General features: G+C 39.4%; 1 protein-coding gene across 2 annotated transcripts in view; it reads right to left on the bottom strand.

The window, feature by feature from the left end:
- Nucleotides 1–17,926, bottom strand: part of CDK6 (cyclin dependent kinase 6) — a 96,709-nt gene that overhangs the window by 70,061 nt on the left and 8,722 nt on the right. For both annotated transcript variants that reach the window (XM_035128715.2, XM_035128716.2), the window contains exon 2: nt 15,390–15,884. In XM_035128715.2, the coding sequence (XP_034984606.1) occupies nt 15,390–15,622 (233 nt within the window). In that variant the 5' untranslated portion in view covers nt 15,623–15,884. The remainder of the gene's footprint in view (nt 1–15,389; nt 15,885–17,926) is intronic.

Here is a 17,926-nt window from a genome sequence, read left to right as displayed (position 1 = left end):
ACTACTACTACTTATATGCAGCCCATCTGACTGGGTTGCCCCAGCCACTCTGGGTGGCTTCCAACGAAGTATAAAACCACAGTAAAACATCAAACAATAAAAACTTCCCATTACAGCTATTTGCTTTTTTTTTTTTAAACTGAACTGTATATTTTTTTAACAAAATGTGGGTATCTGCCTTGATATTTTGAAATCCAAATAATTCAATGCCATGCCTTACCGGCAGGAATGCCATTTAAAGCTACCCACATGTGAATCTGTTGGAACAAGTTTGTCAATTCAAACTGTCAGGTTCTGAGTACAGGAGGACTGTTATAATTGTGAACAGTCGAACCTTGGATCCTGAACTTCCTGGAACTTCGGACATTTTGGCTCTCAAACATCACAAATATGGAAGTGATTGTTCTGGTTTGCAAACATTCTTTTGGAACCCAAACACCCAACAGGGCTTCTGCAGCTTCTGATTGGCTACACGAGCTTCCTGCAGCTAATCAGAAGCCACAATTTGATTTTCGAATGTTTTGGTAGTCAAACGGACTTCCGGAATGGATTCCGTTCGACTTCTGAGGTACGACTGTACATTGAATCTAGGTGTTGGGGGTGGGGAGAGAGAGCAGGATCATTTCCACTGGTGCCCAATAAACATGTTTTAAGAACCAAAGAACATAAGGTTCTGCTTGATCAGGTCAACAGCCCACTTAGGCCAGCATCCTGTTCTCACAGTGGCTGACCAGATGCCTGTGGGAAGTCTGCAAACTAGACATGAGTGTAAGAGCACTCTGCCCACCTGTGATTCCCACCAACTGGTATTCAGAGTCATAATGCCTCTGTATATGTACCTACATGTGTTCTCTACATACATTCAGAACAACATCTAGAAGACTTTATATACATATCTAAAGCATGGTTTCTAATTGCATATATACAGAGCCTATGGAGGTATAGTTTGTTTGTACATGAATAGGCTCTTTTAATAGTGATGCTGAATGGGGAGGGGAGGGGAGGGGTAGCAGGTGTGACTCCACTTCCCAAGTGCATGCAACCAGTGTACGATATTGTAACATATTTAAAATCCTAACTCCCTTTGTTCAAGACAAAGGAATGCACACCTGCAGATCTTCTGAATATCTTTTTTCCTGACAAAGGGTTTATGTGGAGCTCAAAGACTCTCAGTAGGGCTACCTAGTGTTCCACAGCCAAGATAAAATTATATAATTTGTTTTAATACAGTTTAAGCTGCAACACTATGCCCACTTTCTCAGCAATACACTGTGGGTCAATGGAGAGCAATGTGCATCAGGTTGTTAGTCTCATAGAATTCAACAAGTTCATTTAAATCAAAGTACTTAATCCCAACCAGGATGTAGATTGGAAGGTAAAACAATTAAAGCTTGGTGTTGTCATTTTGGAATTATACACACATTAGGCCTTTGTTCTCATTTACTCCAGAGTACTAGCCATCGGCATCTGTCCACAGCAAAATGGAGTTATCTCAGTTACTTCAAGCCTCTACTTAGAAATAAGTGTGTAGCTACCTAATTACAAATGGAGTTGTTGGTTCTACATACAGCAACAGGGCAACGTGTACACGAACTCTGAAGTTTGGCTCCTTCACAAAACACATTTTAGGAACACATCAGTCTTTCTCCCAGGCATTAATTCACTAGCACAAATATATGGTGTGGATTAGCCAATCACAAATATAGCCAGCAACTGTTTCCATAGACATAGAAGCACTTCTAGCAGCTGCATTAGTGGGAGTTGTTACATGCCAATATTCATGGTTAACCAGTTCACACAATATGGTTATCCATGGGAGTGCCAACCTGTGTGTGCAGCCATTGTATACAATTTGTGTGCAAAGAAGCTATGTGTGTACAATTCTAAGACTCTATCTATATTGTGGATTTAGCTATATTAACATGAATGCCCTCTCCCAAGGGAACTATAGTTCTAGAGATCTTTTAGCACAACACTCTGTCCAAAGTACACTTGCTAGGATTCTCTGGGAGGCACCAGGTTTAAAACTGGTTTAAAACTGTAGTAGGTATACCCCTGTGTCAGCACCTCTAAATTAACAATTGTGGGAAGAACATTCTGAAGATCTTGAAATATTTTGAAGACAGTAAACTGAACAAGTACCCTTTACCCTTCTGTCCCTAATTGAGCATAAATAACTATCTACAACTGCAGCCACAAATGCTATCTAAACTAAGCACCTTTAAGTAGAACATGTATTAGGCCTTAATGCTACAAAACAATTTCTAGCAATGTCTCTGCCAAATATTTCTGGAAGAAGCATACAACACCATGAGAAACACCCTCTTGCTTGGGATAAGAATTTTTTTATTACAAACTGTATCCTTTTTATATCCACTGTGAACATAGCTGCCAAGTTATCCCTTTTTTAAAGGGATTTTCCCTTATGCTGAATAGGCTTCCTCGCGAGAAAAGGTAAAACTTGGCAGCTATGACTGTGAAAATCATACAGATGTGTTTCCATAACAGTTGCCTACTATGTTAAGAATAATGAGTTACTCAAAAGTACTTCTGGGTTCCCCCTCCTACCCACCCATTTTCTGCTTGTTATAACTTTGTAACAAGCCAGAACATGTGAAAAACTTATTTCAAAAGGCTACATTATGTGCAGGTATAAGAAAGCGAAATGCATCCAAATTAATACAAGATTTGCCTATTGAATGCCATAAATACAACCTATTGTATGTTTTCATTCTTTACAATGATTTAAAATTAAGAAAGGCAAAAAAAAACATCAAGGAGAAATATCGGGTTCCCAGCTGTAGTCCCTCTTCCTCTCTCCCTTTCTACCTGCCCCTTTGCCATTTCCTTGGCAGTGGCAAGGAATTATCAGCATTACCAATAAGGCATCACCTGTGGCCTCAGGTTTTTCGGAGTCTAAAGATCTCTGGAGGGAAAGAAAGGCTCTATGCAAAAATCCACCCAGTCTGTTCTAGAAACAATTCATCAGGCAGTAAGGCAGAGTTGTGGTAACTTCCTAGCAGGTGGGCAGCTGCTGCTTACAGGGAGGGATAGAGGTAGGGGCCCGTTGGTGCGGTGCAAATGCATTGGCGGAGTCAGTCTGGCACTCCTGCCAGTGTGTCTGCACTAGGCTGACCTTTCTTGCCCCTCTTCCTCCCATTAAGCAGTAGCAATCTACCTGCCAGGAAACTAGCATACCAGCTTCATCCCATCTGACCACATGCTTCTGGCCTCCTCTTTCTTGTTTCTAAACTTCATTTGGCACTGGTGGCTGTTTTTGAGACAAAACTATTTGCATGCCACTGAGCTAAAACAATATTCTGGGGAAACTGATCTGTACATCCTGGGTACTGTCACATTATACAGTGGTTTTGAGACTGCACTTCTTCAGACTGTAGATGAGGGACTGCTTGTCTAAATACCCCCTATGTTTAAACAAAAAAACAAAACCCCAATCTTTCTGCATATGGAATATAAGCAAATCAGGAGGAAGTATGGGGTAGAGCTAATTTTGCATGGCCAGCAAGATGTTGATTTAGTGGACCATTTAAACACGCAGTACCTCACTTGACACAGAACAGTATCAGAAACTTGGTAATGTGCAGAACAGCTCTGAGCCAATTCTCACATGTATGTTCATCACCCTACCTGCAGAACCAAGAAATGACTTGCACCCATGAATAACCCATCACAGTCTATTTACCACACAGGAGTTTCAGACCATCCAGTGTCAACATATCCCAGTGGTGTCACGTTCACACATTCAACTGCTAGTCATCAACTGCTGAGTAATCAAATGATGAGAACACAATAGGTAGCCTACGCATGGAGGTGTGAACAATGCAATATACAGGTTATGGCACTGCACCAGCGAGGAAGTTGTTATATTGCATCTTATTGGGCAGCAGAGAGTTCATAGGATGAGGTCTGGACAGATTGTTTTATTCCTATGTCAAGCGTGCACACAAGCGAGTTATTTTGAAAATGAAGTAAACAGCTCAGGATCAAGGCCAACTCAGTAAGGTCAGCCTGGGCAATCTTTCAGTATACAGTTTTGCCTTTGGGCATCTCCACAGTACTGATTCCTCTAGCCCTAGACTTTTTTTTGAGGTGTCATTGTCCTGACTGCCAAATTCTACCGTGGTTTGGGGATGGAGACAAATGTCTGGTAGGGACTAGGCTGAAACCACCAAACTAATTTTCACTTCCACAGCTTGTGCCCAAGAGTTATAAAGGCCAGTGCCTCATTAACACACCATGTCAAGAGCCCTGTAAAAGGTCTCATTGTTAGGCATCAAGGAAACAGCGCCCAATATTTTGTCTGGAGGTATATTTCTTTCTTTCTTTTTAATAGTTTAAGGAGAAGCATGCCTAGTGAGATGTCACTATAGCCAATACTTTATCCTAGGAGGCAGCTGGACCTATTCAATGAACAATAATAATTACAGCATGCATCTACTTTTCTGCTCAGATGTCTTCTTCAATTGATTGACCGGGCACAAACTGTGAATTGCGGGATGTCTGAGGAATTCATTCTTTGCAAATTCTTATATGAAATGACTCAACCCACGCTTCCCAGTTAATGCATGGATCAGAAATCCTAAATATTTCATACATCTCCAAATGTTATCAGCAGTTATAAACTAATAAAAATACACATTTAAATACTAATTTTGAGAGAAAGTATACAGTACATACATATTTAAATATGAGCTTGGGATAAGATGAATTCACAGCGCAATTCTGTATTTGTCAACTCAAAAGTAAGTCCAGCTGAGTTCACTGGGGAGAGTCTCAAGGGCAGAATGAGAAGCCCTCCTGCCCGGACTGCGATTCCTCACCCCTTCTTTAAGAAAGATGAGTTTTGAGGACAAAGAGTTGGTATTACAGGGAAATTCTGAGAACCAGGCATAAGCCCCTGCAAAGAACAGTGGGCGGGGTCATTTAAGACTACGGTCCTATACACACTTACCAGGAACTGGACGTACTTCTGAGTAGACATGTCTCACTGAACTGTGAGGCAGCAGACCTTTAGGTAACTGAGGGGGGTAGAGTTGGAAGAATGAAGAAAATGGGGCAAGATATGCACTGAAGGGCTTTTGATACTCACAGATGAGTTATGGCTGGCACAACCATCCATAAGGCTGCTAGGCAAAGCCTCCATACTTGGAGGGCACTTCAATTGATATCAATAAACATTACATCCTATTTAAGATTGACAGTGGGAAGGAAGTTTTATTGTATCTTAAGTGAGAGCTTAATTTGCAGCTTGTTTCAAAAAGCCATGGCTTAGTGAAGTGATGAAATGTTGACTCAAAGGGTAGGAGCAAAACCATGGCTGCTAATGAGTGAATATCCAGTCGCAGAAGCATTATTAATGCACAAGAAAAATTAAATTCTATGGCAGCTTTTGATTATGTACTGTAATCAAAATACAACTTTTGCACAGAATCACTAGCATTGCTTGGAAGAATGTGAAAGGAATAAAATTTATTTTCCATTGTTAACTGATGAAATAATTTGTTTTTCTTATGAAAGCAGTGATCTACAGAAAGGATAATACATGTACTTAATTTATAAAATAGAGTCAAATAAGGAAACTTCCAATGATGAATGTGTCGTTCTGAATATGCTGAAGAAGCAACTCTGTCCTTTACCCTGTCCTTTAACACTTGGCAGATTTTTAGGAAACACCCTGTTATCCAAATTGTAAATTGTTTTAACTGATTTTAATATTGCATATTTATACTGCCCTGGGTGGACCAAAGATCCAATAAATTAATAACTCAAAGTCTCTATCAAGGCTACAGCAGAAATAATGCTGCCCTCCCAACTTTGTAACCTTGCCATCAAATACAGAATTACTTTTTTTTACTATTGTGATCATTTTCTGAAACGTATTTAAATCACTTCTACATTATAAACCTTTTTAATCACATATGTGCAGTATGTCCACCCTCTCCATCTTTTGTTGACTGTTTTTTTAATAGCGCTTCCTAATTTCCCATAATTCATTTCTTTAATCTCAAACTCTTCCTCCTCCAGTTCATTAAGTTCATTTCATTTGGAAATAAAATCAGGGAACTTCTCTCTGATAACTCTGATAGTTAATCATATTTATGGAGATAAAATAAAATAAACTGCCTTTTAATCTTGTTTTTTAAAAGTAAAATTTGAAGTGAGATGCTTTGACAACTGGGCTATCCAACAAAAAGGTAGGAAAGAGTGTGAATTTACTGTGTGTTGTGTACACATCTTCCCACAATTTTTAATTTCAAATTTTGAAATGAAGCATTACAAAATATCTCTGCTCTTGTTGAAACTTTTTCATACTGATCTTAATTTGCTGGGGTTCCCCTCCTGCCCTAGAGAAAGTACATTTGTTAACTTAATCTGCTTTCTGAAAGTTTTTTTTTAAGCAGGGTTTAGTGTAGACTTAAAATAAAATAAAAACTCCACTTAAACTGTTATATCATTTAGTTCATTTGTGTCACTTTCTGTAATTTCCCCCAATATCTTATTACCAGTAAGTACTTTCCCAACTCCTACTGCCAGGCAAAAATGAAAGCACTATTAGTTAAGAAATGATTGAGGTGGCTTGCTCTAATCAAATTAAACCAGCCAAATGTTCCTTTCAAAGGTAACTGTCTACTCAGCAGCTGTATGCAAACTACCAGATCAAATGTGGAGGGGGGGGAAATAAAGATGCAAAATCCTCCCCCCTCTTTCCACAACTCCCATTTACACTATAAGTCTAGCTTGAAAGATTGAGAGAAACAAAACCCATGCACAGGGAAATGCATTCACACAACACTTGGGAGAAGAAATGTGCTAGTCTGGGAAACATTAAAGCTGACACGGCCAGTATATGTCATGATAATTCTGAGAGGGGAAATTCCTCAGAAATATTAAACAGCAACAGATACTCTGAGTCATTACCCAAGCAAGTTTCATCTGTAGAGTTTCATCTACATATGTTAAGACTACCCAATGCTTCATGGCAATAAATAAAATATGCCCCATTTTAAAGCAAGTCTTTTCATTCTGCTGAGGTTAGATTAACAAGATTCAAATGAAATGATGACGACTCATTTTATATCTTACATAAACAAACATGGGGGATGCCTACAACAACATGGGCACACCAAAATCTGTTTTCTTTTCCTATTGTTCTCTGTTCAGCAGCCCCACCTTCTATAGGAATTGTAGAATTGTATTATAAAGCTAAAAATGACTTTTTAAAACTGTGTGACTTTCTGATCATAACCTACATGCACACTTGGTTATATTAGTCAGGTTCCTTCCCAAATTAGTTGACTCAGTTTTTCAGTGGAAACCCCAGGATCAACAAAAAGAGTTTACAAGAATTAAAGGTCTACGTGTGCCCTTTAACTTTTATTAGAAATGACTTCTGTTGTGGTAACTTCACTGACAATGACACAACAAGTGTAGGTTTATTTATTTATTAAAAATTATATACCACTTCATTGTAAAAAAAAAAAACCCAATCCACTGTCCACTCAGAGCAGCTCTTTGGGGTCCCAGAGGTCTCAGATATCTCTTCCCCATCACCTGCTACCTTATTACTGCATCTGAGTAAGCCAGGTATTGATCCTGGTAACTTCTGCATGCAAAGCTTCTGCTCTGCTACTGAGATTAGGTCCCTTCCAGTTTAGGACCGATCCCCTAAAGTCCAACTCCCAGCCCATATCAAGCTGGTTGTGTTCATTTACTATCATGCAGAGGGCTCGTGATAAATCCTGTCCCTGGAAATTGTCAGAAAATAATACTTTCTGTGGCATGATAAAAATGGGATTCTGTGCCCTTCTGTTACTTGGCATAGATCTGGCAGTCCAACATAAGATGGTGTATGATAATTTGGAAAATATATATTTATCTCTTCTAAAATCAGGAAAATATGTGTGTGTTGCCAAGTACACTAATATATGTAAAAATCTCACTGGCCTTGCTCTTATATAATGGTAAACCATAGTTAATAGCTAGCTCTTGGTCACTTGGTTGCATCCTACTGCTCGACTGTGGAACAGACTCCCACAAGAGGTGGTGGACTCTCTTTGCTTTGAGGTTTATAAACAGAGGCTGGGTGGCCATCTTTCATATATGGTCTAGCTGAAATTCTTGTATTTCGGGGAGTTGGACAAGATGACCTTTGGATGCCTTCCAACTCTACATTTCTATTATACTATGCTCATGCTCAGAGAAAATAAACCATGACCCTTGGGCTTAACATTATGTCTGAACCAGGCTTCTGGTTGCTTTTACTCCCAAAGAACCAGGATCTATAGCCAAGGTTTGCTCTTGCCTTACTAATCATGGTTTGTTAGAGCAAAACAAACCACAATCTCTGGTTCGGTTGTAATGCTAAGCAAGGGATTGTATTTTGTTTCCTCTGCACACTAGCAAAGAGAAGACAAAGCAGCCTTAAAAGGTGTGTTAACAACAAATAACAGCAAATAACAATTAGCTATGGTTTACCATGACATGCAAACTGGACCCCTGAAGTCACTGGCACTAATTCACTTTAGTGCTAAAAGCTGTATAGCAGAAATGATCTTAATATCAATGTAGTTATTTATATTTATTTGTATGCAGCTAATATGTCAGTCTACCACTTTTATGAAAAACCTATTGTAAGTCAGGAACTATGGCAGTTAATTGAGAAGCAATTTGAGTTTTGGCCATATGAAGATTTCCTTTTAAAACCTTTTTCTCATAGGAAAACTTAAAACCACACTACACCATTCTCCATGGAAACTGACAAAACATTTTCTCCCTATAAATAGCAAGTACTTTTCAGCTCAAATGTATAGCACTTCAAAATGTTACCAATGCTTATTTCATTACAACATTATTGCTATTATAATATGGAACATATTTATTGAATAATTTATCTAAGCAAAGGAATGTCTTCTTTCGGTTCAGGAAAACTCTATATATTAATTACATATGACTCCTGTGCCTTTCTAAGCCCATATGTATAATATTTTAAAACCACTTGTTCATCATTGCATCAAAATGTGTGGAGTTTACGTAGAGAACACAAAGTAAAGCACACATATGTTTTGCTGACAAATGGAGTTTTAAAAAATGCATCAAGAGTAATGATTCTTCTTAATTCTAAGAAAGCTTGCTAGCCATTTGGGAGGCACTACCGTCCTATAGTGATACAGACAGATGTTCCTGCACTCAGCAGCGTCAAATTTCTTTTACTGTAAATGACAATCCTAAATACCCTTAAACCAAAAAAGATAAAAGGCTCTGATTTGCTACTCTTTCTTGGACTATGTCAAGGAATTTACTGTCCTGGACTGCCTGTATATATTATGGGAATGTCAAACAGGCAAAAGGTAAAGGTAAAGGACCCCTGGACAGTTAAGTGCAGTCAAAAGCAACTATGGGGTACAGCGCTCATCTCGCTTTCAGGCCGAGGGAGCTGGCGTTTGTCCACAGACAGCTTTCTGGGTCTTGTGGCCAGCATGACTAAACCTCTTCTGGTCCCAACGGGACCATAGCTGCCAAGTTTTCCCTTTTCTCGCGAGGAAGCCTATTCAGCATAAGGGAAAATCCCTTTAAAAAAGGGATAACTTGGCAGCTATGCAACGGGACACAGTGACAGAAGCCTGAGAGCACGGAAATGCCATTTACCTTCCTGCCACAGCGGTACCTATTTATCCACTGGCATGCTTTTGAACTGCTAAGTTGACAGAAGCTGGGACAGAGCAACGGGAGCTTACCCCGACCCCGTCGTGTGGATTCGAACCACAGCCTTGGGAAAGCCCAAGAGGCTCGTTGCCTTGTTGCAACTTATTTAGGGAGTATATGGTTAACTAGCTACGTCTTCAGGCATCTGCAATTGCATGTGTGCAGTACACAACATCTATCCTTGTGGGAGGGGAGAAAGTTTATTTGCGCAAGCATAAATCCTTGCACTAATGGAACAATTTACCTACTGCTACATTAGATACAACCCAATTGAATTATCATTATAATATAAATGCCCATGCTCATTGCTGTCCATTTAACATGTGGAAGAAAGGTTGACTGTATGAAAGCAGTTGTCTTCAAAAGGCACAAGATCACATGAAAGAACTGCTTTGGATCCAAGATGACAGTGAAACCTTGCTATGGGGTCTTATGAACAACACTGAATTGGCATAAAAATCAGTCCACGTGTGCTACAACAGCAACCATAAGGAATTCAAAGTTCAACAGCTGTGCAGGCAGGGGTAGGAAAACCTACCACAGTAACAATTAACTTCAAAAAAGAGAAAACCACAAAATGCAGACATTAGTTAGAAGATAATTAAAGGGACAGACAAAAAACAGCCATGCCACTTAAGATGCTTACAACAAATGTATTTCTCCTAATGTTAAAAGACAAAAGGCAATCCCAGAAGGAGCCACCATGGCAAATTTTAAAAGGTCAATAATGTTATTCTGTTTCTTTATTTACACTGTTCGACTAACTAGACTTCCACAGCAGCTATATATGCCATTCAAGATATTCTGATCAAGGCTCCAGGCAGAAAGAAGAAATACTGTCAGCTTCTTCCCCATACAGCAAGGGTGCTAACCACCATCTAAAAAGGGATGTCAAATATTGGTTAGGAATGTAAGTGATGAGCTTGGAAGTCCCTAGTGCAAATGTCAGCTCAGCTGCTGTCTCTTAGACTTAGCCTCAGACGGTATACAGTAAGGGAATAATTATGGTGACTGTACAGAGTTGTTGCGAAAATTATATGTGAAATACTTTGAGCACTTAGGAAAATCTCTCTCTAGCTCTCCATAAATATATAAATAACACACACAAACAAACACACATATTTGGGAGGCAGAGAAAACACTTATCTTCATGTCTTCCATGCTCTTTCGATTATGCTTTATGCAATTTTCTTTGATTCTTCACAGAACATCCTCTAAGGATCAAATGAGGGTCTTCAAGAATCCCTGCCAATCTACATCACAAGGGTCATCACTTTTGAGTGCCCCTTCTGAACAGTCCCTTTTTTGGGTAATTTTTTTGGTGTGTGTTATCATTCCATGTATCTAAAACAGAAACGAATGGTACTTATTGAGTCCTGAGGGGTTTGGCACATTAACCTATCAGGCACCAGCAACACCCAACCTCAAAGCAAAACTTTAACCAGTATGTATGCCAAGAACTGCCCACCTGTTTCAGAAGTCTGGTGTGGCTTGACAGGAACAGTGAGAGAAGTTGTGTCATCATTCAGACAAAGCCACACCGCAAGGCAGCTTTGTCAACCTGGCACCCTCCAAATGGTTTAGATTGCAACTCCCTTCAGCTTCAGGTTGTGAAAGCTTCTGTATGGTCATCACACCACGTGGGAAGTGATTGGTGATGATAGTGAGAGGCCATCACTGGATGGGAAAGGTCCAACCATATTGCTGGCACACTTGACAGGAAACAATATGGTTCGCAAGAGCTCTATAAAACCATTTTCTTCAGCTCCTGTGGCATTTTTTTTGAAAGTTACACAAAGAATAGGAGCAATACTTTTTGGCCTCCCTAGAGGTTGTACTCCCATGTTTTAGGAGACATCATTAGTAGTGCAATATCTCATGCAGTCTGATTCATGATTTTGGAGCTGAAGCTGATTTTCCGAAGTTGGTGCCTTGGGAGTTAACAAAAAAGGGAAAAAAGATAGGTTGTTTTCCCAAAAAAGAAATTGTGCACCAAGTGTTTTGTGAGTTTAGAAATCACTGCTTCCATCACACATAGCTAATTTTACTGGAAATAGCTACATATACCAGTGTTTTGAGCTGCTTCCTAAGAAACAAGCACAGAGCTCATATTACTACATTCTAGTATGGCTTTTTTGTGTACCCAAAGCTGAGAGAATAACTCCTCAAAACATTTAACACGATATTTCTAGGAGAAAACTAAGTTCCAAGAATCAGGTGGAGGGGGAACTACAAACATTTTTGCGTAGGTTCTGCCTATAGAACTTGAAGACACTGAACGCTTTAAACTTTCAGTGACTACGTTTAATTGAAATACAAATTACAGTACAATTTTTGTTATGACCTATGGTCCAAACAAGTAAATTCTCTATTGAAAATGTAGCAATTTAGCTGAAAATATCCCAGTTCTGAGTCATATTCTATAAATGCAGATTCTAGTATATGCAAGCTAATGGAGCTGAATGCAACAAGTATAATCAGAAGAATTCTTACAGATGCATTACAGCAGGAAATACTCTTAATTTTACACACAGGAATTTCCTGAATCCAATATGTCATTTATTCCTGGCAAAGTCTCTCCTTTGTCTACGTATACTTCCATGTTTTCCGCAAGCAGAGCAGCAGTAACTTACATAACTAGTGGACATATTTGTGCCAGATTTATCTACTGTGCACAATAAAGGCTAATTAAGCATTTCATCTTCTCATTTGAACTCTGGGCTGGATACACTAAGTTTATCTTACTAAATACATTTGAAATGTCAAGATTCTTAAAAAACAAAACACAGTAAGATGTGCTTATGTCCATGGTATGCCAAACAGACATTTAGACAAAAGACTGATTGGTTTTCTATGTAGAGGAAAGGTGAAACACAGAACATTTACACCCGGACAATTCTTTCCAAGGGAGCTCATAATGCTCTAAACTGCAGATTCTGTTTCGAATGTTTCTAGGGTCAGACTGATTACATAAGGCTGCTTATGTTCTGCACGTACCTAGGCGATAGAGTTTGGTATTTGGGAAAGCTATATGAAAGCCCCATAGATCACTGAAAGAACACTTGGTTTACATGCAGAAGGTCCCATATTTAATCCCTGTTACTTCCATTTATGAAAATCAAGTAGTAGGTAATGTGAAAGGCCTGTTGGTAGCTGATGCCAACTACTAGTCAACTACTGCCACACTTGCAGAGAACATTTCTTCAAGATCCTATGCAGAGAGCTTTATTAGTCCTGCTACCTGAGGTTCTTCCAGGAATTAAAACGTGGGAGTTCGTTCTGTGCCTTATCTTGGTGAAGTGATCTTGTTGATGTAGTTAACATTTGTAGTCCAAAGCTCCATGATGTGCACAGGGACCTGGGGATCCAGCACTTTCACCCCATCAGGGCCATCAGATTGAGGATTATGGCAAGATGGATACTCAGGCCTCATTTGATTATTTGAAAGGGCAATCTGGTATTTAAGTAAATGGCTAAAATCTAAAAGATATATAACAAAATAAGAGGATTATAAAGTTACCTAAAATAAGAGAACACCCAAAACTTAGTTGGATACTACGCTATATGATCCAAACAGGGTTGCCCAAACTTGGGTCTCCAGCAGATTTTTTTTTTTTTACTACAACTCCCATCATGCCTAGCTAGCATGACCAGTGGCCATAAATGATGGGACCTGTAGTACAAAATAACAACTGGAGACCCAAGTTTGGGAAACCCTGATCTAAAGATATGGAAGAAAGAGGGTAATAGAGAATGACATAAGTTGTTGCAATATGTTTTCTCTTCTTTATTTTATTATTATTGAAGATTAATGCTACAACCCTGAGATACTTCCTCACATAATCAATTAGTTTTAAGATGATGGGCCTTCTAAAGAAGTGGCTTGGTAGAAAAGAAAGATGCTAATCGTATTTGGATTTCAGCAAGACTTTTAACTTCCTACAAAAGCTTGATATATATGAGTATAAGGTAGATGAACAGTTAGTTGAAAACTGAACTCAGAGAGTAATAATTAACAGGTTTTAAATAGATTTGTACTCTACTGAAATCAATGGAGTTTGATCAGCAGCAGTACTGGGTGGGATTAAATTATTTTTTGCACAAAATAATCCCATCCACCATCTTAAACAAAGTACATTTACCCAGTCTTCCTAATGACAAGACAGAGCTTTCACTGAATCTAAAAAAGGCAGAAAAAAAGGGTTTTCAAACCTACTTGACTTTGCACATATAAAATTACTTTGTAAACACAAATGTTACTGTTTATCTTAATGGATTCCAAAATAACACACTCAATGTGAAGATTTATTATGGATTAATTATATACTTGAGAATTGCTTAGATGTCACAAAAACTCCCAAGCCTGATTCTTTCCAAATTCTATCATGATTCTTGGTATGTACGGGCATGATTTTCTATGATTAATCACCATTCAAACTTGAACCTCACATTATCACATATCTAACATGTTACTCATCTGAAGAAATGTATGATTAAACGTACTGAGACTACACCCATGAAAGTGGTCAACGAGTCCTCTTCTCCAGCTATCACAATTACCAGCAAGAACACAATGAAAATAATGTAGATTTGAACACACAAGGCTGTCTGGTTGCTGACAGGCAGCCTTGCACTGTTTTGAACAAAACAAAACTAAAGTTGTCATATATCAGAGCAGCAATAATGAAAATAAGTCAGTTCTATTTTCTGACTTCTCCCACAATCACCCAACTTCAGAGTGATGAAGGACAAGAATTGCTGACAGAAATGGGTCTACCATAGTGGACTAACAAGTAATGGCTCCTTTGGGAGGAAGGACGGAGTATGAATTTATTTTAAAAATTAAAAAGTAATGTACTTCCAGGCCACATACAACTGAATTCTATACCATCTGCCAATCAATAGAGGTTCTGTTTCACTAGATGGCTTGTGTCCAACACATTTGCCAGACCACCACCTATCCCATGACCAACCATGATTTTAAGGTATGCTTTAGACCGATCCTTAGGCACACTGAGACATGAAGGGCAAGTCTGAGCATCTTTTGGAAATGTTGTTTTTAAATCAGGCAGAGATTTTGGTGGCCTGAGTTAAGGTTGCAGCTGAGCAAGATTTCAACCTTTAATATTTTTATTTACATGTTCATTTTGAATTTTACATATTACTTTTAACATTTTAAGCATTAGAAAGCTACTTAACCAAGAACAAATTCTGAGTTTTCTATAACTGCAGAATTGTCCTGCCTAGTATAAAAGATTCTTATTACCACATAGGCAGTGTTTAGTAGCGCTAGAATAGCACCAGCTTTTACTAGGCACAACTAATACCCAGGACAAAAGAGCTTCTCTCTCTCTATTCTTCCTTTTTTGTGCTCAAAAAGATCACAGCTTACATGTGGCTCCATGCCCATCCACTCAAATACTTAAGTCACACACCTATGCCTCTGGAGATGGATGTTTGAATGCGTGGGAGGCAGAGCTCAAGAAAAGGTGGGTTAGGCAGGTTGGCAATATATACACTTGAACAAACTTCAAATTCATTCCAGACAGCTATTCTAGTGCTCAACCAAGCCACATACCCCAAACATGATGCTCAGAACACCCAAAATGTATAACTGGGATACAGTTGGCCATATGCCTTGCCACCGCCCCCCGCACCTTCCTCACCTGACCACGTTGGGATGCTCAAATGTTTCCAGATGCTTCAATACAGCCACCTCACGTATGGTGGAAAGTGGCATCCCCTCTTCACTTGTCTGCACCCGCACCCTCTTCAGTGCTACAAAACGTCCACCATTCTTCAGGTCCCGGGCCTTGAACACCTTCCCATAGGCTCCTTCACCAATCTCAGCTACACATTCATATTGTTGATCAGCTAGAGTCATGCTGTCCTTCTCCATGGTGACACCGCTTTCCTTCTTCCCCAGTTCCTTTCTGTGGTGTTTCAGGTGCTGTGGCTGTTGCCCTCGTTCCCTATGTGCAAATCAGCCCTTAGTTGATATTGGAACAGGGTGTCCAGATATTTTGACAGATGGACCAGCCTGCAGGATGGTTCTTGCACCCTTCCAGAACTGTAGTAATGCCCACGTGAGCCTTCTTGCTTAGCCAGTGGCAATTATCTGGTAGTCTTTGGAATCATTATCTTTGTAAAGCTAATGAGATCTAAGGGACAAAAAAACAACCACCAAAGAGAACATAATTAGTATTAGGAGTATCTCTCCACCGGCTTCCATCATAGAATATTGCCGTTAAACACTTCGTCTGCACATTTAGTTGGCATATGTAATACAGCTGGCTTGCACACATTTAAGTGAAATGAGCCCTTTAAGCAGTGCAATTACAAGAGGCAATGGGATGCAGATCAAGGGGACAGAATATTTGTGTTCTGTGAACTGAATTAAGTTAAATGTTACACTTGGACTTTTTATAAAAATTAAGAAATGTGCATTCTGCAGTTCATTCAGAATAATTTAGTCTGGTTCCAGAAATAAACAACCATCATTAAAAACATGGCGGGTAAAGCAGCAGCAGATTAAAAAACAAGCACAGCAAAATGGCAGAAAACTCACAAATCAAAGGCACATTGAAACAAACAAGTATTCCATAGATAGCAAAAAAAGAAAAGAAAAGAGAGTTAGCCTGACAGATCTCCATAGGAGTTTATTCCACAGTCTCGGTGCACCAATTAAAACACCATGTCAGGAATGCCTGCTTGTCTGATCTCAAGTAAGAAACTGGCATGGTATTTAAAAGAACGGGTAGTGTTAGGCAGGTGTGGGGAGGTATGTGTGTCTCATTAGGTCTTCAACTGGTAATAGAAGACCTAAAGAATCCTAGACATATTTCTGTGCTTCAGCAGATGCAACTGCCTGTTAACAAATTGTTCTCTTGCAAGTAAGTTTTTTAAAAAGTTTTTCCATGTTGTACAATGCTATGCTAGAGAGAAATTCCCATCCTTGCCCTAAACCTGTGGGTTGGCTGAATGGCACAGAAAGTATTGCATGGCTAGGAGGCAATTAAACATGCTTGACTGGATAAGCAGTAGTTCCTGGTTCCATAAAGATAAACCATGGTTAGCTGAAAATGGAAGCAAATGTTTCTAACCTCCTCCACACAGCTAAATCTAGATGGGGAGTGATGATGTACAAGTTCAAGGCTAACTGAGGTTTGCTGTTATAACTGAATTCACAGACAACCAACAAAGCACAGTTAGGGTCACTGCTCTGCCTCAAGGGGACTGTCCAGCAATGACCAGAACACTAAGTCAGGGGATACAGTGTTACCAGCTAAGGAGCCAGACAAAGTTCCTGGGACTAAGCCAGATGTTGGTGATCAGATCATTAAACCTAGCAAACAGGTGCCCATTGAAAGAGCTCCCAAAAGCATCTTCACCTGGTCTGAGGAACCAAGTGCCCCCCACTATCACACCAGAACAATGGTGCAATATATTTTTGGTGGTTCAAAAACATTCTTATATTTAGAAACATGTCAAGTGGGAGGCCATAGAAAGCAGGAGAAGTGTCTGTCTTCATGCTAGAGTTGGCCCTTTAAGAGACTCTGTTTTCCACAAGGGGATAATTACCTTTTATCCACACTCTCCATGTCCAAGTAGATTTTTTCAGGGAAAGCTCTGGGGTGAAAAAAGGGGTACTTAGACACAGAGCTTTAAAGCATGGGCCTGTACCTGGAAAGTGTGGGGCAAAATTTTAAGTGTTGATACGCCCTTAGCTAAGATGGAGTGAACTGCTGCTTCCAACCATTGTTGGAGCGAGTTGCTCACTGGAGCTATCCGTGGTGCTGCAACAACCAACCTGTGTTGCTGTCTTTCCCAATGGACACCTCCCAAGTCCCGACCAGATAGAAAATTAAGCAGACAAGCACCACTAAACCATGGTTTGCCTAGTATTTGCCTGGAAGTTGAAACCAAAATGTGGGTTTCCTGCTACATCTAAGCCAAGTCACAAACACAAATCAGCAATAAATATACAAAAATATATTTAATACACTAGGAAAAACAACAGCACAAGCTGTACCCTTAAAACCCCAAACCCCAAAGGTTTGATGAAATAATTTTTTTAAAAAGTCCACCTAGCCTTTAACAAACAAAGAGAAAGACCTCTTGGAATTCAGGTCCAGGGTCACTACAGAAAAAAGAAAACAAACCTGTTTCTTGAGAAATACAACCTACCATCCAGAATGGACAG

The sequence above is a fragment of the Zootoca vivipara genome, chromosome 12 (genome assembly GCF_963506605.1).
Source record: "Zootoca vivipara chromosome 12, rZooViv1.1, whole genome shotgun sequence".
Classification (NCBI taxonomy): domain Eukaryota; kingdom Metazoa; phylum Chordata; class Lepidosauria; order Squamata; family Lacertidae; genus Zootoca; species Zootoca vivipara.
The sequence above is the reverse complement of the archived record's forward strand: the minus strand, read 5'-3'. Positions and strand labels throughout refer to the sequence as shown.